This window comes from Apodemus sylvaticus, chromosome 4, assembly GCF_947179515.1.
Source record: "Apodemus sylvaticus chromosome 4, mApoSyl1.1, whole genome shotgun sequence".
Taxonomy (NCBI): domain Eukaryota; kingdom Metazoa; phylum Chordata; class Mammalia; order Rodentia; family Muridae; genus Apodemus; species Apodemus sylvaticus.
This window is the reverse complement of record NC_067475.1, coordinates 68,061,585-68,087,688: the sequence shown is the minus strand read 5'-3', so window position 1 is coordinate 68,087,688 and position 26,104 is coordinate 68,061,585. Positions and strand designations below refer to the sequence as shown.

General features: G+C 43.2%; 1 protein-coding gene, 1 non-coding gene and 2 pseudogenes across 6 annotated transcripts in view; 1 reads left to right on the top strand and 3 right to left on the bottom strand.

The window, feature by feature from the left end:
- Positions 1-16,263, bottom strand: part of Rprd2 (regulation of nuclear pre-mRNA domain containing 2) — a 56,525-nt gene extending 40,262 nt beyond the window's left edge. For 3 of the 5 annotated variants that reach the window (XM_052179743.1, XM_052179744.1, XM_052179746.1), the window contains exon 1: positions 15,488-16,262. In XM_052179743.1, the coding sequence (XP_052035703.1) occupies positions 15,488-15,692 (205 nt within the window). In that variant the 5' untranslated portion in view covers positions 15,693-16,262. Of the gene's footprint in view, positions 1-15,203; positions 15,299-15,487 lie in introns of those variants that run through there. The other 2 variants (XM_052179747.1, XM_052179745.1) reach the window with 2 other exon arrangements.
- Positions 3,547-4,670, top strand: LOC127682978 (L-lactate dehydrogenase A chain-like; annotated as a pseudogene).
- Positions 16,264-18,044: 1,781 nt separating the features above from the next.
- Positions 18,045-18,585, bottom strand: LOC127682196 (60S ribosomal protein L34-like; annotated as a pseudogene).
- A 2,079-nt stretch (positions 18,586-20,664) lies between these two features.
- Positions 20,665-20,768, bottom strand: LOC127683821 (U6 spliceosomal RNA). The gene has a single exon (XR_007977623.1). It is a non-coding gene; the product is annotated as a U6 spliceosomal RNA (small nuclear RNA).
- Positions 20,769-26,104: the final 5,336 nt, after the last annotated feature.

Sequence of the window (26,104 nt, the reverse complement as noted above, 5' to 3'; positions counted from 1 at the left end):
AGAAGAAATGCTAATAGTTTTTGACCAACATGGGCTACATACATAGTTCCTAGTCTCAAAATCAAACACACAAATGGTAGTTTTGTCCACATGTTGTTAGGCCTTGTGTTCAATTCCTAGTGCCAGAGAGAGGGGGTGGGGAGGGAGAGCTAAGCAAGCAACTGACTTCGCTCAACAGGTGCCTCCAGCAGGTGCCTGGAGTTCCAGATTTCCTGGACCCACCACAGTGGAAGGAGAGAATAAACTCCTCTTACCTCCTCTCACCTCCAAGTTGTCCTCTCACCTCCACATGCATACCATAGCATACACACACACACACACACACACACACACACACACACACACACACACACACACAAATAAATAACTGTAGACATCCTGTGCCCTAGCCCGTCTGATAAGTATAGTTCTTATCCTTCATCAATAAAGCATCTTTCAGCAACATAAAAAACTGTGGGTTGCCCAACCAATACATCTACAATACAATTCCTACACCTAAGGCTCAGAGGAAATCACAAAAGAGGTGTGGAAAGATTTTAAGAGCCAAAGGCATAAGCCATCTATTGCTAGATAGTGTCCTCTAGGTGTGACAGTGATAACGAACCAATAAAATCTCAGACAGACAGACAGACAGACAGACAGACAAATGCTTGCCTAAACAAGACCAGCATGCCAACACAGTTGATATGCCAGGTTGGACAGCAAAAATTCCCCATGGTCCTGACACCACTAGGTGAAGAGATACAGGTGGTCAATGGCTACTGAGACAAGATAAATTAGTATTCTCCATGGATGAGTTCCCAAATAAAAAGTCTAGTTCCAAATAACCAGTCCTAGACATGTACATAGGAGCAACGCTAACTGGAATAAGTGTACATACATGTGCACATGAACAGACACACAGGTAATCAGAGACCAAGAATTTGGAGAGGGACATGGGAGGAGTCTGGAGGGAAAGCAGGGGCGTGATGCATGAAGTTGTTGTAGTGGTCTGGATGCTTGGCCCAGGGAATGGCACTATTAGAAGGTGTGGCCTTGTGGGAGGAAGTATGTCACTTTGGGGTGGGCTTTAAGGTTTTCCTCTCAGCTGCCTAGAAGACAGTCTTCTCTTTTCTTTAGATTATGATGTAGAATTTTTGGCTCCTTCTCCAGCACCATGTCTGCCTGCACGCTGCCACACTTCCTGCCATGATGATAATGGACTGAACCTCTGAACCTATAAGGCAGTACCAATTAAATGTTTGCCCCTTATAAGAATTTTCTTTGGGCTGGAGAGATGGCTCAGCGGTTAAGAGCAATGACTGCTCTTCTGAAGGTCCTAAGTTCAAATCCCAGCAACCACATGGTAGCTCACAACCATCTGTAATGAGATCTGACGCCCGTCTTCTGGAATGTCTGAAGACAGCTACAGTGTACTTAGATATAACAATAAATAAAAAAAACGAATTTTCTTGGTCATGGTGCCTGTTCTCAGCAATGGAAACCCTAACTAAGACCGTTGTCAATAAATAAATACATAAATACATAAATAAATAAATAAATGCTGAGGGGCTGGTGTTGCAGGATATCTGATCATACTGTGAACCCCCAAGGATTGTGTTATTGAAAAAACCTGATTCTAGCTTCAGTGTGGCTCAGCCCTTTAATCTCAAACAATGAAGGTAAAGTTAGTTTGTAGAAGAAAACAGCCATGTTTGAAGGTGACGGCTGAGTGGTAAAGTGATGGATCAGAGAAAGACTTGACTGACTTGACAGAACAGATAGCCTAAGTCTCACAGGAAGAGAGAGGAAAGGGAAGCTTCTTGAGGGGCAATGCAGAGGAGAGGGAGGCAGTTTTACTGGGGAAGTTTTACAGAGACTAGTTGAAGGGAGAACAAGTTAGACACAGGCAAAGAAAGAACTAGTCAGAGAATGAATAGGAGTGAGAAGACTGGAAAAGGGGCCTGGAGAGATGGGTCAGGGGTTAAGAGCATTGACTGCTCTTCCTGAGGTCCACATTTCAATTCCCAGCAATCACATGGTGACTCACAACCATCTGTCAAGGGATCTGATGCCCTCTTCTGGTGTGTTTGAAGACAGCTACAGTTACTCATATACAAAAGGTAAATAAAAAAGAAGAGGAGCAGGAGGAGAAGAAGAAGAAGGAAGAAGGAAGAAGAAGGAAAAGAAGAAGAAGAAGAAGAAGAAGAAGAAGAAGAAGAAGAAGAAGAAGAAGAAGAAGAAGACAGAATTAACAAAAAAAAGAAAGAAAGGAAAGAAAGAAGGAAGGAAATAAAGAAAAGAAAAGAAAAGAAAAAAAAAGAACCGAGAAGACTAGAAGAGACTGTGGGAATTAGTTTGAGGCCAAGTAGAGCAATTCAGGAGAGGCCAAGAGAGAAAGAGAAGCCAGATTGAATAAACCAGCTTGGGGAGGAGTTTGAACCCTAACTGCTGAGCTGAATCAGCCAGCCAGAGATCAGAAAGCACTAGGAAGGGGTGAGCTTATTCAGCAGTAATTCTCATAGGCTGGAAACATTCTAGGCCTAGATAAGATTGTGCAGAGGCTAGAAGCTTTCAGGACTAGGCCTAGGTTAGCAGACAAAGGACATAAGCCACCAAGATGACAATTATATCAGTGAATAAAAGACACTTTTACAGGCTGGTGGCTTTGAGATTCAGGACACTTGTTCTTACATTAGGATCACAAGCACCCACATGGTGGCTCGAAACCATCCCTAACTACAGTTCCAGGGAAACTGACACCCTCTCCTGCCCTCTGCAGGCTCCTGGGACAGACGTGGTACACGTATACATGCAGGCAAATCACTCATACACATAAGATTTTAAAAATTGTTTTAAGTAAGCAAATTATTTTTAAAAGGGAAAAGTTGGGAGATATGGCTCAGTGGTAGAATACCTGCTTGGCATGACAACATTATAGATTGGACTCTCAATACCAGTAAATAAATAATAAAATTTGAAATGTAAATTATGCCAGGCATGGTAACACGGGCCTTTAATTCCAGTTCTATAGAGGCAAAGACAATGGATCTCTAAGTTCAAAGTCAGTCTGGCCTACACAGTTATTTCCACCAGAAGAAGCTACAGTGAGACCTTGTCTCAGATAAACAGACAAATGAATACATGGTAAATTACACTGTGCGCAATGGCATATGCACTTGAAAGGCGGAAGCAGAGAATCACCAGTTCAAGGTCATCCTCAGCTACAGTGACTTTGAAGAAGACAGTTTGAGAACTTGTCTCAGAAGAAAACAATGACCCCCCCCAAAAAAAATTTACTGTAACTTTTTGTTTGTTTGTTTGGCTTTGGTTTTTGAGACACAGTTTCTCTGTGTGGCCTTGGCTGTGCTAGAACTCTGAATGCTGGTATTAAAGGTGTGTACCACTATGCTTGGGCAGTGCAACTTTTACTAAAGAATAATTTTTATCTAATGAGTATCAAAAAACTACAAAGTGGGTGCTGGAGCCACTGTCCCCAAGTCCAGGCCACACTGCTGCCTGCCCTTCACCCCACCCCCCACCCCCTATCATACACTAGCGGTCTCAAAAGATTCAAAGTCCAAGATGGCAACCCTCAAGGACCAGCTGCTTGTGAATCTTAAGGAGGAACAGGTCCCCCAGAACAGGATTGTAATTGTTGAGGTTGGTGCTGTTGGTATGGCTGGCCATCAGTATCTTAATGAAGGACTTGGCAGATGAGCTTGCCCTTGCTGTGTCATGGAGGACAAGCTAAACGAAGAGAGAGATAATGGGTCTCCAGCATGGCAGCCTTTTCCGTAAAACACCAAAAATCGTCTCCAGCAAAGACTATTGTGTAACTGCTAACTCCAAGCTGGTCATTGTTACAGCGGGGACAGTCAGCAAGAGGGAGAGAGACGACTTAATCTGGTCTAGCGAAACGTAAACATCTTCAAGTTCATCATTCCCAACATTGTGAAGTACAGTCCACACTGCAAGCTCTTATTGTCTCAAATCCAGTGGATATCTTGACCTATGAGGCCTGGAAAATTAGCAGGTTTCCCAAAAGCCGAGTTACTGGAGTGGTTGCATCTGGATTCAGCTTGGTTCCGTTACCTGGGGGTTTACCCAGAACTCGGTACTGATGCAGACAAGGAGCAGTGGAAAAAGGTTCAGGAGCAGGTGGCTGACAGTGGGTGTGAGGTGATCAAGATGAAAGGGCCATCGGCCTCTCTGTGGCAGACTTCGCCGAGTGTATAATGAGAATCTTAGGCGGGTACATCCCATTTCCAGAATGATTAAGAGTCTCTATGGAATCAATGACGATATCTTCCTCAGTGTCCCGTGTATCCTGGGACAAAATGGAATCTTGGAATCAGCGGGTAAACCCCCAGGTAACGGAACCAAGCTGAATCCAGATGCAACCACTCCAGTAACTCGGCTTTTGGGAAAGCCACTGATTTTCCAGGCCTCAAAGGTCAAGATATCCACTGGATTTGAGACAATAAGAGCTTGCAGTGTGGACTCTACTTCACAATGTTGGGAATGATGAACTTGAAGATGTTCACGTTTCGCTAGACCAGATTAAGTCGGCTCTCTCCCTCTTGCTGACAGAGTCCGCTATGACTCGAATCCAGTTGTGAAGGTGACTCTGACTCCTGAGGAAGAGTGCAGATACTCTCTGGGGAATTCAGAAGGAGCTGCAGTTCTAAAGTCCTCCCAGTGTCCTAGCACCTCACTGTCCAGGCTGCAGCAGGGTTTCTATGGAGACCACACACTTCTCATCTGAGCTGTGGTTGGTAGTCTAGGAAAAAATCTCAGTTCCCACAGCTCTGCCCTGCTGCCAAGTGGCACTTGTGTAGTGGTAACCTGTCTCTTGTTAGTGTGACAGTCCCATTGTCTCTGAGACACACTACCAACTGTGTGCAGGCTTTGATTACCCCATGAGCCTGCTGCACTGCTGCCCTGAGCACCCTCACCAAACACGCCTCGGTCAAAAGATTCCAGTCAGTGATAACCTGGCTCCAGTGTGTAAATCCATTATACATATCATGTGCATAAATGTTCTACAGGATATTTTATGTATTCTAGGTGTCTGTAGTGCACAGTGCAATATTATGTGAAATCTAAGATCTGCATATGGATGATGAAACCACTCAAGTGTCATGCCAATGAAAACACCAAAGAAGCCTTCAATGGTGAACAAAAAAAAACAAACTAGAAAGTGAACTAAGTCATGGGAGTAAAACAGAAGGAGAAAAAAAGATTAGGGGGAGGCAGACCATAATCAAACTAACAGTAAAATTTAAAGGTAGTGTTTATTATTTAGTTTATGTCATTAAAAACCATCTAACTCTGTGACTAGCCTTGGTGATACGCCTTTAATCCCAGCACATGGGAGGCAGAGGCAGACGGAACTTCTGAGTTTCAAGTTAGCACAGAGAGACCCTGTTTCAAACAAAGCAAAAAGCCTCTACTTCTCAACCCAGTGAGGTACAAAGCTATAATCCTATTACTTAGGAGGCTGAGGCTGGCAAATCTAGGTTCAAGGCCACCCTCGGCTACACAGAGAAAGGTCTTAGGAAAGTGGGACAGTTTAAAAATCTTTATCTCATCCTGAAAGCTATAAAGTTTCAAAGCACATAGAAATGGCAGCCTTTCTGAGAGGAGTAGCTAGTTTCTACTTCTTTCTGTACAAGATGTGTTTTGCCTGTTCTCTAAACTCTGTGTGGGTGCTGGATCTGTAACACTACAAAACTATTGTTCTTTTCTGACAATAGATGACAAAAGTCAATCTAGCTCTTTTGGTTTTTTGTTTTGTTTTTTAATAATTCTTGGGTTATTTATACTAGAATCTTTGAGGACCTTCTACAAATTAAACTTCACATGCACTTAGCTATCACCATTAAACCTTTTTTTGTTGTTTTTAGACTTTTTTTTTTCATTTATGTGTGTGCTTGTGGGGCAGGGACAGGGTTCATGGGTACCAGTCGTACCTGTATAGAAGAGGTGAGTGTTCTAGATCTCCAGGAATTGAAAATTGTTTAAATATTTACTTATTTTTTACTTATTTATTTTATGTATATGTATACACTGTAGTCCCCCGACACACCAGAAAAGGACATCAGATCTCATTACAGATGGTTGTGAGCCACCATGTGGTTTCTGGGAATTGAACTCAGGACCTTGGGAAGAGCAGTCGGTGCTCTTAACCGCTGAGCCATCTCACCAGTCCCTCCTGGAATTGAAATTACCATGTGGCTACACAGAGAAATCCTGTCTTGACAAAAGCAAGCAAACAAACAAACAAATAAACAAAAGAAATAACCATGTGCGTGCTGAGAACCAAATCTGGGTCATCTGGGAGAGTAGTCAGCCCCTGACCACTGAGCTTCCAGCTCCAAAGTCAAAGTTTTACAATAATTCCAAACCTCCCTGCTGAACTTTTAGAAGTACTACTGTTAAATAATAATCACTTGGCTAACAAAAGCCTAAGAAGAAAAGTAATTTGCATATTAATTTGTAAATGACTGGAAGCTACACCACCAAACAAACCAGTCACCAGGCATTGTGTGCACACCTTTAATCCTGACTCTAGGGAGGCAGAAGCAGGCAGATCTCCAGTGAATTCACTCAGTAGAAGCTGCTGCAGAGCTTAGTCATAAAGGTCATGGATTTGGTTCCCAGCACTCACGTGGTAGCTCACAGCCATGCATAGTAACTCCATTTCCAGGATGTCCAACAACCTCTTCTGATGCCTGTAAGCGCCAGGCACACATGTGGCACACACATATACACACAGGTAGAATACACATAGAATATAATAAATCTAACAAGCTGAGCTGTATCACTTGCTCGTGATTTAAGTTTGTAAAAGAATATTCTGGTTGCTGCAGAAATAAAAACACCAGAAACAAGGAACATTCCATGGCATCCTAAGAAATAAATATAATTTAAAAAAGTTAAAAGCCAAAAAAACAGAAAATACTAAGTTCCTGAGCTAGAGTTCCTGGTAAGTTCAAGGAACAATGTGATGGGTTTATGATGGGATAGAGGGTAAAGGGATAATATACATCAAGGGTCCGCTTCATTTAAAAAAAAAAAAAAGATTTGTTGTTTATGTGTATGAGCATGTCTTAGTGTCTACACGCGTCTGTGCGTGAGCGTGCCTATGGAAGCAGAGGGCAGTATCAGATCTGTCAGAAGACTGTGAGCACCTGACGTGGGTCCTGGGATCTGAACTTGGGTCCTCAGGAAGGGCAGCAAGCACTGTACTCAGAAAGATGAACCCGCTCTCGCAGTCTTCCCTTTGATTTTTTATCTCAGTACGTTAGGTTCATGGAGACACAGATATTTTTCCATGTTTCTTAGCACTGTTTCAAAATCATGAAGCATCTTTTGTCTTTCCCCCATGCTTCAGAACAGATCTAAGTGTTGAGTACTCCACCACTTACTTCATAGCCAGTCCCTGCCCAAGCAGGAAACTTAATTATTACGTCTAGAACATATGAAGCATGGTTTTTGTTCTTCGTATGTAGCCTTGGCTGGCTGCAAATTCAGTCCTCATGTCTCAACTTCCCAGGTAATATGATGACTTAAACATTACTGTGAATGCACTAAAGCAATGTCAAATGGTGAATTTTACAGCCATGAATTGTACCTCAAGGTATCTTAAAAAGCAGACATCCTAAAATTTAACATATTCAAAACTACATTTCTAATATACTTTTCAAAATCTGTTCCATTTGCAATCTTCAGCAGTAACACTAATTCTTTATAGTCACTGAGGCAAAACTCAAGACATTTCAGACTATTCTTCTTGCCCCACATCAAATCCATGCAAAAGTCCATCCAAAACTATATGGTATGGGCTGGAGAGATGACTCAGTGGTCTTCCAGAGGTCCCAAGTTCAAATCAAGCAACCACATGGTGGCTCACAACCACCTGATACCTTCTTGTGGTGTGTCTGCAGATAGCTATAGTGTACTTATATATAATAAAGTATATAATATATATATATATATAATTTTTTAAAAACTATGTGATATGGAATGGTTTTTATGAAATTTATCACTCCTTATAATGAATATATACCAATAAAAGTAATAAATAAATCTTGTTGGCCAGGTGTCATGAATCTGCATTTCAAATTCTGCATTCCGAAAGCTGAGACAAGAAGACTGCTGTAAGTTTGAGGACAGCTTGGAATACACAGCGAGTTCAAGGCCAAACTGGGCTATATTACAACACTATACATACATACATACATAAATACACACACACACACACACACACACATATATATATATAGACTGATCTATATTACAAATATATATATATTACAACTATATATGTGTGTGTGTGTATGTGTGTGTACACACACAACATAATATTAATTAATATGAAGATCTGGTTAGAACCACCTGGAAAACACAAGGTTAATGTAAGTCACTAACACTGTATACAGATTACACTAGTCATCTAACTAGTGTCCTCGTTTCTGCAGCAACCAGAATAAGCTTTTACAAACTTAAATCACAAGCAAGTGATATAGCTCAGTTTGTGAGATTTATTCTGTGTGTGTATTTTACCTGTGTGTATATGTGTGTGCCACAGGTATGCCTGGTGCTTACAGAAGGCAGAAGAGGTTGTTCAATGCCCTTTGAAGTTATTATTGATAGCTGTGAACTACCATGTGAGTGCTGGGAACTGAAGCCATGTCCTCCGCAAGAGCAACAAGTGCTCTAACTGCTGAGCCATCTCTCCAACACCTACAGCTCAGCTTGTAGAATGCTTGCATAGCATCCACGTTATCCTACATTCTATCACAGCCACACAGCAGTAAATCCTAGCACTTGGGAGGCAAAAAAAAAAATCAGTTTAAAATCTTTAAGGTTAGAAAGCACTACATAAGACTCTGTCTTAAAATACAAATGAGCATGAGCTCTTGGTTCAATCAATCACATGCACACATACAAACATGTGCGCACACACGCACTATCATAAACCAGATGATCCTCCTCTGCTCAGTGGCTCTAAGTATAAAAGTCCTAGGCTAAGGATATGGGGCAATTCATAGAGGGATTGCCTAGAATTCACAAGGCCCAGCATTCAATCCTCAGTACATAAATTGGACACAGTGGTATATGACTGCAATCTTAGCACGCAGGACTTGGATGCAAGAGGATCAGAAATTCAAAGTCATGCTCACCTACAAGATAAGTTCCAGGCCAGCCTAGTGATTTATTAAATCGTTACAAGGTGGTAAATGTTATATAAAGCCGAAAGGGGGAATAAAAAAAAAAAAAATAAAGGGAGCAGACTGAAAGATGGCTCAGCAGTCAAGAGCACTAGCTCATCTTCCAGACGATCCAAGTTCAGTTCCCTGCTTCCATATGGTGCTCACAAACATCTGTAATTCCAGTTCCAGGAGATCCAATGTCCTCGTCTGGCCTCCACAGATAACAGGCACACATGTGTTACAAATGCGCACATTTCAAACACATAAAAATAAAATCTTTAAATACAAATACATCACACTATACCAAACAAATATGGACAGTTATTTATAATTTTAAATGTGTTGAGAATAATTACTGGGGACAGAGATGTAAAGCGAAGTGACTTAAGCAAATGCACCTGCAGCTGGGTACTGTGGGCACTCCTCCGATTCTAGCTCAGGAGGCTGAGGCAGGAGGGGCTTGAGCTGAACGAAACCTAGATGACACTCCATCTCAAAACACAGGAAGTGTTTCATAACGCAGCTGGATGCAGTCTGCTTCACCTGTGCTACTTACACAAACATTGTGCACCCACGGTAACACTGCTATACTCTTCAAATCTAGCCTAAATACTTGCTACAACAGATAGATGACAAAGAAAGTAAACACTTAAGGGAAGAGCTACATTTCAGAGATCATACCCGCAGAAATGGTTCTGGATCTTTGATACGTATCATAATCAAAAGTAAGCTAGCAGGCTGAGTTAGCTCAGTGGTACCACAGATCACACGCCTGGCACCTCAAGATTCTAGGTGCAACTCTAAGCACTTATACCCCACAAAATATATATGATTGCACACTGAACTCCCTACTGACCAGCATGCACTCCAAACATTATGTGACCAACACTTCCTTTCATTATTTAATGTAAATAAACCTCACACTCAGAGAGGCTTTTAATTTAGTACACAGCTTAAATATGTTCAACTTGTTTTTCCTATTTTATTAGAGTAAAAACAAATGTGATTTTCTTTTCTTTTCTTTTTTTTTTAAGATTTTATTTATTTTACATATATATGATGAGTACTCTGTAGCTGTCTTCAGACACACCAGAAGAGGGCGTCAGATCTCATTAGGGATGGTTGTGAGCCACCATGTGGTTGCTGGGATTTGAACTCAGGACCTTCGGAAGAGCAGTCAGTGCTCTTAACAGCTGAGCCATCTCTCCAGCCCCCAAATGTGATTTTCAAAACATCAAATAATTATTTTTACCAAAGTGAGGGAATACAAAACAAAAACAAAACTAAAATCTCAAGGCTAGAAAGAGGGTCCTGGATTCCTCTGTAAGGTCCACTTTGGAACCTGAAATTTAAACTACGAAATCACTGCGTAGCTCAAAGACAATACTGTCTCCAGGCTGGTTTGGGCTACGTAGTCAAAGGAGCAAGCAAGCAAACAAACAATAGCAGCAAAGAGATGATAACATCACCCACAGGGCAGTTCACAACCACCTGCATCCAGTTCTAGGGGAGCCAACAGTTTTCTGGCTAGGCAAGCACCAGGCCTTCAAGTGGTGTACACACACACACACACACACACACACACACACAAGAGTGAGTTCCAAGACAGCCAGGGCTACACAGAGAAACCCTGTCTCGAAAAAACCAAAGGCAATTATAAAATCATGTCTGCTTCATGGTCTAGAACCTGAACTTAAAACTGAGAAACCATCCCATAGATCATAGGCAGTAACTTTGACTCCAGGCTAGACTGGACTACACAATCCAAAAGCAAGCAATCAACAACAACAAAAAGTGTTAGCTGTACATGCTGAAGTATGTATGAAGACCACTGAATGGATAGAAAGGGGGTGCCCTTGTCCATCCCTCTTCTCTTTCTCTCCTGTTTTCCTGTGGACAGGTTCTCTTTACTCCATCTACATCTGCTTCTTGGATGCTGTGATTACAGGGACGCACCCCCATACCTAGTTGCCTATTTTTTGTAAATTTAACTAAAAATAGTTGAAGAAATGGCCAGGGTAACTGCTCAAGTAGGAAAGAAATTGGCTGTGAAGCCTGCCGATTTGAGATCCATCCCTGGAACCCATAAGACGGAGGAAGACAACTGACTCCCAGAAACTGTCCTCTGACCATACATGCCCTGAGACACGGGTGTATTTCTTTCCCTGAAACAAATAAATGCAAAAGAATATTCTTAATAGCTAAATGGAGCCTTAAGAAACTGTGTAGCTTACAGACTTATTTATTAAGGCTTCTAGTTTTCCTGTGGGAGCTCACTTAAACCCTCATTCTGCTTCCTAGAACACATCACACCATTCAATGGTTAGAAATAAGACAGAACAGGTCCAGAGAGAGAGGATTCAGTGGCTAAGAGTGCATACTGCTCTTACAGAGGACCTGAGTTCAGTTCCCAGCACCAACACCAGACATGCAAATTCCAGTTCCAGGGGATCCAACCCACATAGCCCTAGACAGTCATATACATATAATTTAAAGTAAAAACGAATCATTTAAAACATAAGATAAAATAGAGGTTTTGGGACACATTTTTATTCTGTCCCACTGGTTGTGCGGAACAATGGACTGAGAAGCTGATCAGGTCTCTCCGGCTACCTGGGCGGCTCCGCCCTCCACTGCAAGCAAAGCTGTGCTGTAGCTCTGCTAGGCGTCCAGGGAACAGCTAACAAGCCGGAGGTGAACTCTACACTAAATCCATGCGCTATCTCCTTAACCCAGGCCATGAATTCTGTAAAAGTACAATGAATGCTCCCTATAAACCAGAGATAAACAAAGGCCACGGTTTAAGTTCTATGCACAGTACACCCCTAAGAGGAAGCAATGGGGCTGAGATCTCAGCCCAACTCTAAACCTAAAGCCTGGATTTTTCTACCCTCCTATACTGATTCTTATTTTATACTAAAATTGGGAGAGAAAAATGAAGTATTAAAAGGATAATCTGGTTAAATTACACATAACTCCTTGTAAAGCCATCTCCTGAACCAGCAGACAAGCAATCCCTAAAGTTTCACTAAATTATAAATATTTTCATAAAAAGGATTTTTTAAAAAAAATTGTTCAAGTTTTTTTGGGGTGGGGGTTTATGACGGAATAGCCCAGGTTGGCTTCAAATTTATAATCCTTCTGCCTCAAAATCCCAAGTGCCATGACTGCAGACACCAGGAGCAAGGATTTTTATCAGCCATTTTGCAACATTATTTTGGCAATAGTTACTGATTTATTTCAAGTGGCTTGGGATAGAGAGCCGAACAAGACATAACCCTGACATTTGAAAGAAATAGGCAATAAAGATATAACAAGTCAATACAGTAATTTAGTATGCTGGAAAAAAAGAAAAAGAAAGATGCTACACACCTGTCAGGTGTGGCGGAGCATGCCTGTAATCCCAGCACTCAGGAGGCAGAGGCAGGTAAGTTTGTAAGCCACCCTGGTCTACACAGTGAGTTCCAGGACAGCCAGAAAGCTACACAGTTATACCCTGTCTGGGGCGGGGAAGGGAAGATATAGTAGCAATTGAAGGTAATGAGAAAAGGCCATCCTGAGGAGGGGACTGTTTGAGATGATCTATGTGAGAGGGTGGCAGATCTGAAGAAGCCGGAGAAGCAGGCAATCCAGGTGTCAGGCTCTGGGAGACCACAGCGTAAACATGTATAACAGCCCTACTGCAAGAGGAGACCACCGAAAGGTTAAAAAGATGTGTGGGCTGGAGCCCAGTGTGGGCTACATGCTAAATAACCAATGGAGCCTGCCAATGCAGGAAGCAGGCTTGCTCATTCAATGTTTTCCTTCACAATGAACAACAAGCCTGTTACTATCACTACCTTAAGACTAAGGGTTCAATGAAATCCCCCATGGTGACTTAAGGTGTAGCTCATGGTGGTGTATCACACAATGACAGAAAGAAAACAACTGATATATCTAGTACAGTCACTTAAATTTAACTGAGGTCTAAATGACTAAATAATGGATGTCATAAGAAAAGGGAGAAGCAAGAGTAGCATCAGTAAAACGGACAGAAAGACTGGGAATGCTTGAGCAAATTAGCAGCTCTGTGAAGGTCTAACATTAGGTGCAAGTACTGGCCTGATATACGCCAACCATCCACAGCCTAGCTGTCACCACTCGGGCTCTATGAGGGAGGCAGACAGTTATCACCTGTAAATACCAATGTCCACAAGTTATCCTTAGCCATTTTAGAGAGTTAAAGTTCTACTCCACTATGAAACTGATAGCAGACTTTAAAAAGCCAAATGCATTTCATTTCATTTCAATTATGTAGAATCCACTTTTCAGATAAAATACTGCCCTCCTACTCTTAGTACCAACATAGGAAATAAACCCAGACACAAAACAACAGCAGAGACAGGAAAAATCCTGGTCCTAGCATTTCTTGTTATTCCTGACTAGAAAAAAAAAAAAGTATAATTGTCACTTGTGATCCCACAATGCAGAGACAGGGACCAACTTATTCTTGAAAATATATAACCATAGGATTAAAGCACTAGAGACCAACAGTAAGGAATGTAAAAATGCTTAATTTGGTAAAATTTTTCAAAATGGAAGATGTCCCCCTTGCTACACTGACAGACCCCATATACCACACTGTTTCACAAAGATAATGACAGAGCCCAGTCCTAACCACATCACTTTACTGAGGAACCTTTAGCAACTTGACATTTCTGAGCCCTAGTTTCCTCACGTACTCCAGTAGAGTATAAAGTATATTAGAGGAATAAGGAAATGGCTGGCATGTGGCAGACACATAATATGTAAATCTTTGAAGGTGACAGATATTGCAGATTCTAGTTTAACCTCTGGGGCATGAAGTAAACAAAAAGATCTGACAACAGTAAATAAGGACTAACTAATTCTGTTCTTTCTCTTGAGTAGCCTTCTCAGCACTATATTTCAAAGAACCACAGAATAACTGTCCCATTAATAACTTTTTTGTGTGTGTGATTTTTGGAACTCACTCTTTAGACCAGGCTGGCCTCGAACACAGAAATCTACCTGCCTCTGCCTCCCAAGTGCTGGGATTAAAGGCATGAGCCACCACTGCCCGGCCCATCTAACTTTAAATACAAAAGATTTCAAATTTGGGGCCTATAATTTTGAAGTTTTACCCACTTGTTCACTAACAAGTAAACACAAAATTATTATAAAAGCAAAGACAGACGTGGAATAAGAAAACTGGTAACTGAGTACCACTGGCAAGAGGCTATATAGGAAGCAAACTAAAACTTGAATAAGTATGTATTGAGTTGGGATTATGATTACTAAAATTTTACCGTGTAGAACAAGCTGGCCTCAAACTTGTGGCAATCCTCCTGCCTCAGTCTCTGGAATGACATGAGTCACCACGCCCAGTTTAACAATTCATATTTTTAGAAGACCTCTTTTCTATATTAAAGCAGCGGTGTGGGGAGAATCCCACAGGTTGAAAGCAAAAAAGTGGGAGGGGGTTATATGCTAAAACAAATAAATAATATTTTAAAATCCACATTTCCCATTTTGATTGCCTATGCAAACAAACTCAATTCTGTAAAGTGCACTCCAGGCGATTAAAAAGTGGCTGGATATATTTTATACTAAGGTACCAATGATGATTACAGTCTCGCAGTTGTGTCTCGTCAGTATCCTGTAGTCTGTATTTTACTGTTGTACACACAGGTAAAAGAAAAACAGGTGGTCGCCTCACAGCTCTGTAGAGCTCATGTTGCTTCACATTCATCCAGGGAAATCCGCCTTCATGAGCATGCCAGGTTTCACCCACGGTAACCCAGAGAAGGCCCCTTCCCATACATTTCACAAGTTTCACGTCGGCGCAAAACACTGAGTGGTCCAACCTATTCCAGGGAAGTGGACAGCTAAACCCATAGCTTGACTAACCAACAGGAAACCCAGAGATCATTAACACGTCAAGGCCTGTAAGAGATAAACGGACGCGACAGCTCCCGTGAAGGTTCAGGAAAACCAACCACACACCTTACAGGCTCGGACGGCAAACGCGTACATCTCCCCGGGTCTAGGCCCAACGGCCCAAGGTCACGCCAAATGTGAGGCTCAGAAATTCCAAGCGCTGAGCCCCCTGCACATCAGGGCAACCGTGCCTAGGACGGAGTCTGGGCCGGGCATCGGACACTCGCGTCCGATCTTTAATGTGAACCCCAACTGAATGCAGTGGCTCCGTGGGCAAAGCCCCGAGTGTTTTGGGCCGCATTTCCTCCATTTCCCCAGCCTCCCGCGTCCCTAGTCGCTCCCACACTCACATCTCCGGAGCCACTTCATCCAATGGTAGACGATGGTACTGTGGTGTTTCTTGTTTTCTATACACCAAGACGACAAGCCTTGAATGGATTCCATGGTGTTGGTCACCGACTGGAATTTTCGATCCAACGAGGACTCCAGGGCCCCTGCGGACGAGGCCGACGAGGAGGAGGCCTTACTGCTGCCTCCGCCGCCGCCGGCCGCCATCTTCCCGGTTTGCACAAGCGCCGCTGTTCCTCTGGCGGCGGCGGCGGCGGCGGCGGGAGCGGGCAAAACAATCACTGCGAGTGCGTGAAAGCAGCAGGCGGGGAGGGAGCCAGGGGGTGGGGACGGGGCACGCGCTAGGCTCCTCTGGAGGTAGGAAGGCGAGCTGCCGGGCGCGCTGGCGGCTCCCACACGCTGCAAGGAGGGGCTGCGGGCTGCGAAGGTTTGTCAGTGTGGGTCGGGGGTGGTGTTTAAACCAGCAGTCGGGAGACAACTACGTAGGAAGCAGGGCCTGTGACGCCTTTCCAAACGCCCAGCGCCGAAAACTAATGGTTTTATCCTCTACGGTCCTCAACTCTGAAGGCCCTCCTTCCCCTCATCCCGTTGGCCAAACTCCGGTGAGCCCAGGGAGGCCTTAGTACCGAAAACGTAACAGTACCCGGCTGTCCCTTCGGTTGCAGAAAGCTTTTCCTTTAGATTCTCTACCACAGAAAAGGCCCAAAGCTACCTAGTCAGAATATATTTTTGCAACGCAATAGCAGCAATAGACCAGCAAAGGCAATGCGCACGCGCGCGGAAGCCCCGCCCCTCCGCTTCCTACTCAACCTAGAGCGCCGGGGGAGGCGTGATGGCGCTGCAACGTGACCAATCAAGGGAGGGGTCGGGGAAGCGCGCGCGAGCGTCCTCGGGCCCTGAACGCCGAGGAGGCGCTGCGTTTATCTGTGCGCCTGCGCGTTACTTGTGCGCGTAGCGGGTTGGAAGGAAAACCTGGGAAAGCAGGATGAAGGAGCTCGGGAATCTAGGACGTTCATAGCGCGCGTTCAGTGCTCCGCCTTGCTTTTGGCTTCATGGCGGGGTGGCTCTGTACGAGCCTTTAGCCCACACTAGGAGGGGAAATGCCCACCGTTCTGTGGCCACTGTTTCTGACAGCTGCAGCTGCATTCCCTACCACCCCTCAATAGGGAACCTACGCGCGACAAAATGGCAGGCACCCATCTTGCGGCGTGGTAGAAGATGCGCATGCGTCAGGTCCAGTTAGCCGTTCTCTACGCACCCGACTCCGATGACACCGTGCACGGCCAGCCGACCGTCTGCATTCTAGAAAGAGGGAATACGAAAATTAAACGAGAATGTCTCTGAAAAGTTTCCGAAGCGAGGAAAGAGTATTGCTCGGTTGTAACATCACAATTTCGAAATGCGTTATAGTTTGGGGTTTTTTTTTGTTTGTTTGTTTTTTCGAGGCAGGGTTTCTCTGTGGAGCCCTGGCTGTCCTGGAACTCAGTCTGTAGACCAGGCTGGTCTCGAACTCAGAAATCTGCCTGCCTCTGCCTGCCAAGTGCTGGGATTAAAGGCGTGCGCTACCACCACCTGGCGCGTTACAGTTTACAAGAGTCTTGAGTATTGGATTTATTAGCATAGCTTCAAATTACCCTTTACATCTCATCTGCCTGTGTGAATCTTTTGGGAAGATTTGGGTGTTCGTGTATTCCTATTGAACGCAGCAAATTCATTTTAATTGTGCCAATTCAACAGAAGAGAGGTTTTTGAGGCAAGGAGCCTGTTTCATCATTTAGAATTAATGTCTGTGCCAAGAACGGTTTTAGGATTAGGGAAATGATGGCAAAGCAGACCAAAATTTCTCCGACTTGATTTGGTCTCAGGACCAAACCACAAGTATGTGTCAGAGTCATACAGAGATATGGAATAAAATGGAGGGAGAAAGACTAGGTGTACAAATAATAATGGTGTGAACCAGTTTTTAAAAAGAGATACTTGGAGACTGGAGAGATGACTCAGTGGTTAAGAGGATTAACTGCTCTTCCACAGGTCCTGAGTTCAAATCCCATGGTGGCTCACAACCATCTGTAATGGAATCTGACTCCCTCTTCTGAAGTGTCTGAAGACAGCTAGAGTGTACTTAGATATAAGAATAAAGAAATCTGACTTTGGGTTTGTTTTTTGTTTCTTTTGAAATAAGGTTTTTCTGTGTAGCCCTGGCTGCTCTGAAACTCTCTGTAGAGTCTGGCCTCCAACTCAAGAAATCCTATCTACTTGCCTCCCAGGTGCTGAGATTTAAAAAGCCTGCCACAATGCCTGCCTGACTTTGGGTTCTCTTTCTTTCTTCCGAGCTTTGATTTTTATTACTTAAAAAAGCTGCATATCAGCTAGAGAGACCACTCAGCAGTTAAGAGCACTGACTACTCTTCCGAAGGTCCTGAGTTCAATTCCTAGCACCCACATGGTGGCTCACAACCATCTGTAATGAGATCTGATGCCCTCTTCTGGTGTGTCTGAAGACAGCTACAGTGTACTTACATATAATAAATCAAAAACAGACAAACAAAAGCTGCATATTTATTTTGCTTTCTGACTCTCTGCTTTTGCCTTCCACACTTACTCAGCAATTTCCTGCTCCTCAATAAGGAAAGCCTGCTTGATCCTGTTCCAGACACACTTGGCACACAGGGAACCACCGTAGACCCTGTTGACATGTTTCTTTCTTTCTTTGTATGTTTGTTTTATGTATATGAGTACACTGTCTCTGTCTTCAGACACACCAGAAGAGGGCATCGAATCCCATAACAGATGGTTGGGAGCCACCATGTGGTTGCTGGAAATTGAACTCGGGACCTCTGGAAGAGAAGCCAGTCTTAACCTCTGAGCCTTCTCTCCAGCCCAACATTTCTTTGTCTTAGACAATTTTAGAAGGTCTTTAGGTCTCACAGCAGGAACTCCTTGCTGTCTGCCTGGACACAAACCACATGCAGATTCAGGTGTTTTCCTAACCTTTTTGGAATAAAGGTAAATAATCCTGTTGCCAGGGGTTGGAGACAGCTACTTTAGTTAGAGCTATATTATAGGAGAGCCTACAAAGGTATGTCAAAGTCTGGACCATTTTGAGTGCCTCTAGGCATCCCTGGAAGATGGACTTTGGCTTTCTTTTAAAATTTATACCTGTTTTAAAGACCTTAATGATCCTAGAATCAGGCAACTTCTCATTCTAGGCAATGAACATTCTGATGAGCTGAACAAAAGTTTAGTATTCCAAACAGAAAAGAGCTGAGGAAAGAAGGAACAATTAAAGGCAGGTTGTTTTCGTTCCAAAGGTTAGAAGCAGGGCTTCCTTATCTGCCGCTGAGACCCACCTGCTTGGAGATGGACTCCTACCTCTTTCTTGGTTTCTTAGGAGATCAAAATAAACAAGTCTCACTTGAGCACATGGGCCTTTAGCATGTGACTCCGTTTCTATTTGGTTGAGAAGTAGCCTTCTGTAAATTCTGTCTTTAAATGAAATGTAAGCAAGCCCTTTTAATCAGGGAACATTGCCGGGGTACGTCTGTCTGTCTGTCTGTCTGTCTGTTCATTCACCCTCAGATGCCCGGGGAGGACTTCACAGGTCTTGCTCTGTCTGTTTTATCCCTTGTTGTTTTGCCTGTGGCCAGCGAGCTCCAGCCATCCTCCTGTCTCTACCCAATGCAACCAGGGGTTCTGGGTTACAGACTCTAGCTGCCACACCTGGCCTGTCTTTTTTGTCTTGTTTTAAAAATAGTCTCGGCCAGGGGGTGGTGGCGCACGCCTGTAATCCTAGCACTCTGGGAAGCAGAGGCAGGTGGATTTCTGAGTTTGAGGCCAGCCTGGTCTACAGAGTGAGTTCCAGGACAGCCAGGGCTATACAGAGAAACCCTGTCTCGAAAAAACCAAATCCTAAAAAAAAAAAAACAAAACAACAACAACAACAAAAAGAAATAGTCTCATTGTGTGGTGCTGCGTGGCTTGGAAGTATGTAAACCTGGCTGGCTTCAGAGAGATACACTCACCTCTCCCTTGTGAATAGTGGGATTCGCTGAATACTTCACCACGGCCATTTATGGTCTTAAACATCCCATTTTTCTGCTAGTGTAATAATGGTTTCAGAGCAAGACTGTAGAACTCAAGAATAGTGTAAACAAAGCACTCACCATTTTAATAAAAAGTAAGTGTGAGGTGGTGAATGAATACATGGTAGCCTGCATGAATACAAGGACTGCAGGGGAATGCTCCTCATGTTATATCTGATTATCTTTGGTCCTGTGAAAAGAGCCGAGAATATTCGCACCAGGTTTTTGCGCTCCCATGGACAATGTGGACATGCCAGGGCATCCCCTGCTGTCCTGGCTTTCAAGTCCATTCACTTATCACAGCTTATGCAATTCTTTCTAGAAGGCCATCTCCTGGGAAGACCATTCTGCACACTGTGCCGCCCACAGTTCACAGTGTATCCACAGCTTTCTTACACATGTTTTCACACAAGATATCTAAATATCAGACTGCTTGGCCCCGCATGGTGGTGTATACCTTAATCCCAGTACTCACAAGGCAGAGGCAGGCGGATCTTTGTGAGGAGGAGTTCAGCCTGATCTATATAGTGAGTTCCAGAACAGTAGTTCTGTGTGTTAACACACAGAAACTTTGTCTCAAAAAAATAAAATAAAATCATACTACTGAAATTCAAGTGTTTTCACTGGCCGCTGCAGTTTGAGGGTTTTTGTTTTTGTTTTGTTTTTGTTTTTGTTTTAAATGTAGGAATGACATGCCAGAAGTGGGCATCAGATCACTTCATGAGGTTGCTGGGAATTGAACTCAGGACCTCCAGAAGAGCAGTCATTCTTAACCACTGAGCCATCTCTCTAGGCCCCAGGAATCTTTTCAAAACCTCTCTAATTTGTCATAATTAGGTGAGCTGGTGCATGTAAAGTGCTTAGGAAAGTGTTTAACATAGGTGAAGGCTTGACGACATGCATATAAAACTATTTTAAAAGAATTTTTTAAGCCGGGCAGTGGTGGTGCACGCCTGTAATCCCAGCACTTGGGAGGCAGAGGCAGGCAGATTTCTGAGTTTGAGGCCAGCCTGGCCTACAGAGTGAGTTCCAGGACAGCCAGGGCTACACAGAGAAACCCTGTCTCGGAAAAACAAAAACAAAAACAAACCCCCAAACCAAATATGGAATGCTTCGTGAATTTGCATGTCATCCTTGTGCAGGGGTCATGCTAATCTCTGTATTGTTCCAATTTTAGTATATGTGCTGTGGAAGCGAACACAGGTTTCCCAGTTTTGAATTCACTCTTTCCCTCCACTTATCAAGCCTCAGACCCTCTAGATTCTTTAGCATTAAGCCCCTTGCCTTCTGAGACTTCCATTAGTACAAGATAAGGCAACCAACTTGGTTGCTTAGCCAACCAAGCTACAGAACCACCTGACTACCCATAACGGAGGGTCTGTATTGACTCATAGTTTGAGGTTAAACCCCATCATTGCTGGAAGGCATGAAGGTGTTGGTTGCATTGTTACTTCTGTAGTCAAGGACCAGAGCGATGGATACTGGCGTTCATATTGTTTCCACCTGGCTTTTTTTTTTTTAAAGATTTATTTATTTATTATATGTAAGTACACTGTAGCTGTCTTCAGACACCAGAAGAGGGTGTCAGATCTTTTTACAGATGGTTGTAAGCCACCATGTGGGTGCTGGGATTTGAACTCATGACCTTTGGAAAAGCAGTCGGTGCTCTTACCCACTGAGCCATCTCTCCAGCCCCCCCCCCCTTTTTTTTTTTAAGATTTATTTACTTTTATGTGCATTGGATGTTTTACCTGTTTGCATGTCTGTGTGAATGTGACAGGTCCCCTGGAACTGGAGTTGCAGACAGTTGTGAGTTGCCATGTGGGTGCTGGGAATTGAACCCAGGTCCTCTGGAAGAGCAGCCAGTGCTTCTAACCACTGAACCATCTCTCCTGACAACTTTTTTTGTTGTTGTTGTTCACTCTGGAAACTCAAAGCCATGTGGTAGTGCTGCTGCACATACCCTGCAGGTCCTCCCTTAATCAACCTGGGGATGCCATCACAAACTTCCCAGTGGGGTGTCTTGTGGAAGGTTTCAAGCCCAATCAATGTGATGATAAAAATTATTCATCACAGCCTCTCAATTCAATGTCTTTGGTTTATACACTAGGACCAGATGCATCCCTAAGCTCTATCCAGAAATAAAACCAGGTAGGTATATTGGCATGCACACATAATTCCAAGACTTGAGATACTAAAAGTTCCAGGCCATCCTGGGCCACAGTGCAAGACTCCCATCTCAAAAAGTTAACAAACAAAAACAGTGAGCCAACAAGATAGCCCTGTGGTTACAACAGGTTGCCTGAGCCCAAGCATGTACACACACACACACACACACACACACACACACACGAATAAAACTAAGAAAGGGTTACTTCTGGTATCCTACCAAGTTAAATGCAAGCTTTCACCCATTGCCACCACCTAACTTTGTAGTAATAAATGCCCTTTTTCTTCCTTGGACTCTAAGCTTTTTTTTTTAAGTAGCATATCTCAAAAATTTCTAGTAAGAATTACTCTATAAAAGATGCTTTCTTCTCTTACTGTATTTGATTTTTTTCAGTGCAGTTTTAGGTTTTTCAGATCTAAATCCAGGCCATTGAGCTTACTTTAATATTTTACTACAGAACTATAGACCACAATTTTTCTATTTTCTTTCAAGTGAAATTATTTGTATATTTCTTATTATGAGAAATATCAATAATCATAACCTACAGAGTGAGTTCAACGCCAGCATGAGCAACTTAAGATACTTTCTCAATATAAAAAGAGGTCTGGGGATGTACCTGTTAAAGTAGCTGCTAGCATACATGAAGCTCAAGGGTCAATTCTCAATCCCTGATTTTCCCCCCAAAGGACCTATCAGCATCACCCAAAGGTTGGATTTTAGGATTTTTAAAAAAATGATAAGCCAGCCGGGTGGTGGTGGTGGTGGTGGCGGCGGGCGGCAGCGCACGCCTTTAATCCCAGCACTTGGGAGGCAGAGGCAGGTGGATTTCTGAGTTCGAGGTCAGCCTGGTCTACAGAGTGAGTTCCAGGACAGCCAGGGCTACACAGAGAAACCCTGTCTCGAAACACCCCCACTTAAAAAATTAAAAAAAGATAAGTCAAGCAGTGCTGGCACACACCTTTAGTCCAGCACTCAGGAGACAGAGGCACGTGGAGCTCTGAGGTCAATGCCAGCCTGGTCTACAGAGGGAGTTTCAGGACAGCCAGGGCTACAGAAAAGTCGTGTGTGTGTGTGTGTGTGTGTGTGTGTGTGTGTGTGTGTGTGTGTGTGGTGAATGCGTGCCCCAGTGTTGGGGGGGGTGAGGGGTGAATGCGTGCTCCAGTACACTGGGGTCAGAGGACACCTTGCAGCTGTTGTTCTGTGTAGATTAAACACATTAGTGATTAACTCCAAGTTACCAATAATATGTTGGTTTTGCATTAACAAATCAAATCCCCTTGGGGTCATTTAACCAAGAGTCCAGATTTGGATTTTTTGCTTCATGTTCCCTGTGTGTTCTATCCTCTGTTGAATGAATCTGAATCTGCGCCTGCCTAAAGGCTGTCTTTTAAATGTTTCTGTACCTGTCCCTCACCAAAGGACTGTGCTGTCTTTATTGAACAGCATGGAAAGCGCCACACAGAAGGACTACAGAACACTTAACAGAAACCTAGAACAGTTTTATAAGGGATTATGTCATTGATTCTGAAGACCCCAACTGACCCAGAGAACATTATACATATTATCATCCAATATTCAAATGTTGCATTCCAATATTTATGGTAGATATTCATTTTAGAAGATAGCTTTCAATCTCTATTTTAGCAAACAATACACAAGCTGTATGGGTCATGGGCACTGAAGAGTGTTTAATTTAAGCTTACACATTGGCTTAGGACATAAAAGTTGATTACATGAAAAATCCAAGGCAAATAAGGTTGATGGTTACAGTTTTCTCTTAAAGGTAGGTTATCAGTCTTAAGTGAGCTCAAGGTGTATTATTTACTCTGTGAGGTCCAGCACAAGTTCATCTCTTAGAATGTAAGAGATATCTTTATGACACCAACATGATTCCCTATCATGTGTGTTCGGGAATCAAATGCAGTAGGCCATTTTGTTCTTTTAAAAACAAAACAAACAAAGCCAGGCGTGGTGGCGCACGCCTGTAATCCCAGCACTTGGGAGGCAGAGGCAGGCGGATTTCTGAGTTCGAGGCCAGCCTGGTCTACAGAGTGAGCTCCAGGACAGCCAGGACTACACAGAGAAACCCTGTCTCAAAAAAACCAAAAAAAAAAAAAAACAAAAAAACAAAAAAAACAAACTACAAGGGCTCTATGTAGCCCAGGTTGGACTCAAACTAATGACCCTCTTGCCTCAGCTAACTGCTAAGATTACAGATTCATGGTAGCTTGCACGGCTAGGGTTCACTCTGGAACATTCTATTTGGACAATGTGTTGACATGAATCCTCTTACTAATTTTTTTTTTTTTTTTTGGTTTTCTCTGTGTAGCCCTGGCTGTCCTGGAACTCACTCTATAGACCAGGTTGGCCTACAGAAATCCACCTGCCTATGCTTCCCAAGTGCTGGGATTAACGGCATGCGCCACAACTGCCTGGTGCACAATTACTAATCTTTACTATTTTAATTTGTATTTAATTCTATGTATTTATTAATTTTATTATATATTTGTTATATTTATGTATTTATTATTTCCCATATATACAGAAGTGTTTCCCCATGTAATGTGCACTATAAGCATACAGTACTCATGGAGATCAGAAGAGCATTAGATTCCCTGGAACTAGAGTTAAATATGGCTGTGATCCATCATGTGTGCTAGGAAGTGAACCCATGTTCTCTGCAAGAGCAACAAGTGCTCTTAGTCAGTGAGCCAACTCTTCACGCCCTGGTCTTTACTATTTTAGAGTACATTCGTTGTACAAAGCAATAGGTTTCATTTAAATACATCCCATGTTGCGTTGATGGTGTATGGCTGTATTCTCAGCACTCAGGAGGCAGATACAGGAAGGTTCTAGGCCAGAAAACAACAAACACAATCAAGAGACTGTACTAGTTTTTCTAAGGCCTGTGTCTTTCCATATTTACTGTATAGGATCTTACAGGACCCTTCCCAGCAGTGTTGTTGCTGTTCTATTAGGCTTTGGTTAGAGCCATTTTTGTTACATCCTCAGAGGGCAACATGAAGTGGTGGGATAGGTACACACAGTTCTGTACTTGACCAAAGGGACCATCACATAGTCAGATTCTGAGATAAGGAGAATTTATGCATTTTTTGTTTTTGTTTTTTTTGGGACAGGGTTTCTCTGTGTAGCCATGGCTGTCCTGGAACTCATAAATCTGCCTGCCTCTACCTCCCAAGTACTGGGATTAAAGGTGTGTGCCGCCGGGCAGTGGTGGCGCATGCCTGTAATCCCAGCACTTGGGAGGCAGAGGCAGGCGGATTTCTGAGTTCGAGGCCAGCCTGGTCTACAGAGTGAGTTCCAGGACAGCCAAGGTCTACACAGAGAAACCCTGTCTCAAAAAAAAAAAAAAAAAAAAAAAAGGTGTGTGCCACCACTGCCCCGTGGATTTATGCAATTTTAAAAAACATTTATGTATATAAGTGACCTATTTGCATGTAAACCTACATGCCAGAAGAGGGCACCAGATCTCATTATAGATGGTTGAATCACTATGTGGGTGCTGGGAAGTGAATTCAGGACCTCTCGAAGAGCACTGGGCCATCTCTCCAGCCCCCAATTTTTTTAAGGTCAGGTCTCACTGTATAGCTCTGGCTAGCTTTGAACTCAAAAAATTCACCTACTTCTCCCTCCTGAGTACTGGAAATAAAGGTATACTACCATATCCAGGTCTTCTCATTTATTTTGAAACAGGGTCTTATTATGTAGTCTTGGCTGGCCTAGACCTCTGTGTAGATCAAGCTGGTCTTGAACATGGAGATCTACGTAATTCTGCTTCCCAAGTTCCAGAATTAAAGGTGTGTGTCACAACTGGTTCCATCTGTGTAGATGAAGCAGGGTTCTCATGCAGTCAGACTTATAACTATCTAGGTCAAGGATCATCCTGAACTCCTGTTCCTCCTGTTTATACTCCCAGTGTTGAGAGTACAGTCCAGACATCCTTTGAAAAAGGATTTGATGGGTTTAGGCATATAGACACATCTACCATGGGGGTGGGATTTGTATTAATAAGACAGACAAATGGGCTAAATCTATTGACAAGGTCTTATGAACCCTGAGTTACCCTCAAATTCTTCTGCTCTTGCCACTTGTGCCCCAAGTGCTGGATATATGGGTGTATACAACCATGCTGGATATATGGGTGTATACAACCATGTTGGATATATGGGTGTATACAACCATGCTGGATATATGGGTGTATACAACCATGCTGGATATATGGGTGTATACAACCATGCTGGATATATGGGTGTATGCAACCATGCATGGCAAGAGTGAACTAAGTTTTGTGTGTGTGTTTAAGGGAGTATTCTGGTTCAAGTGAGAAATGGGTTTATGTATTTGAA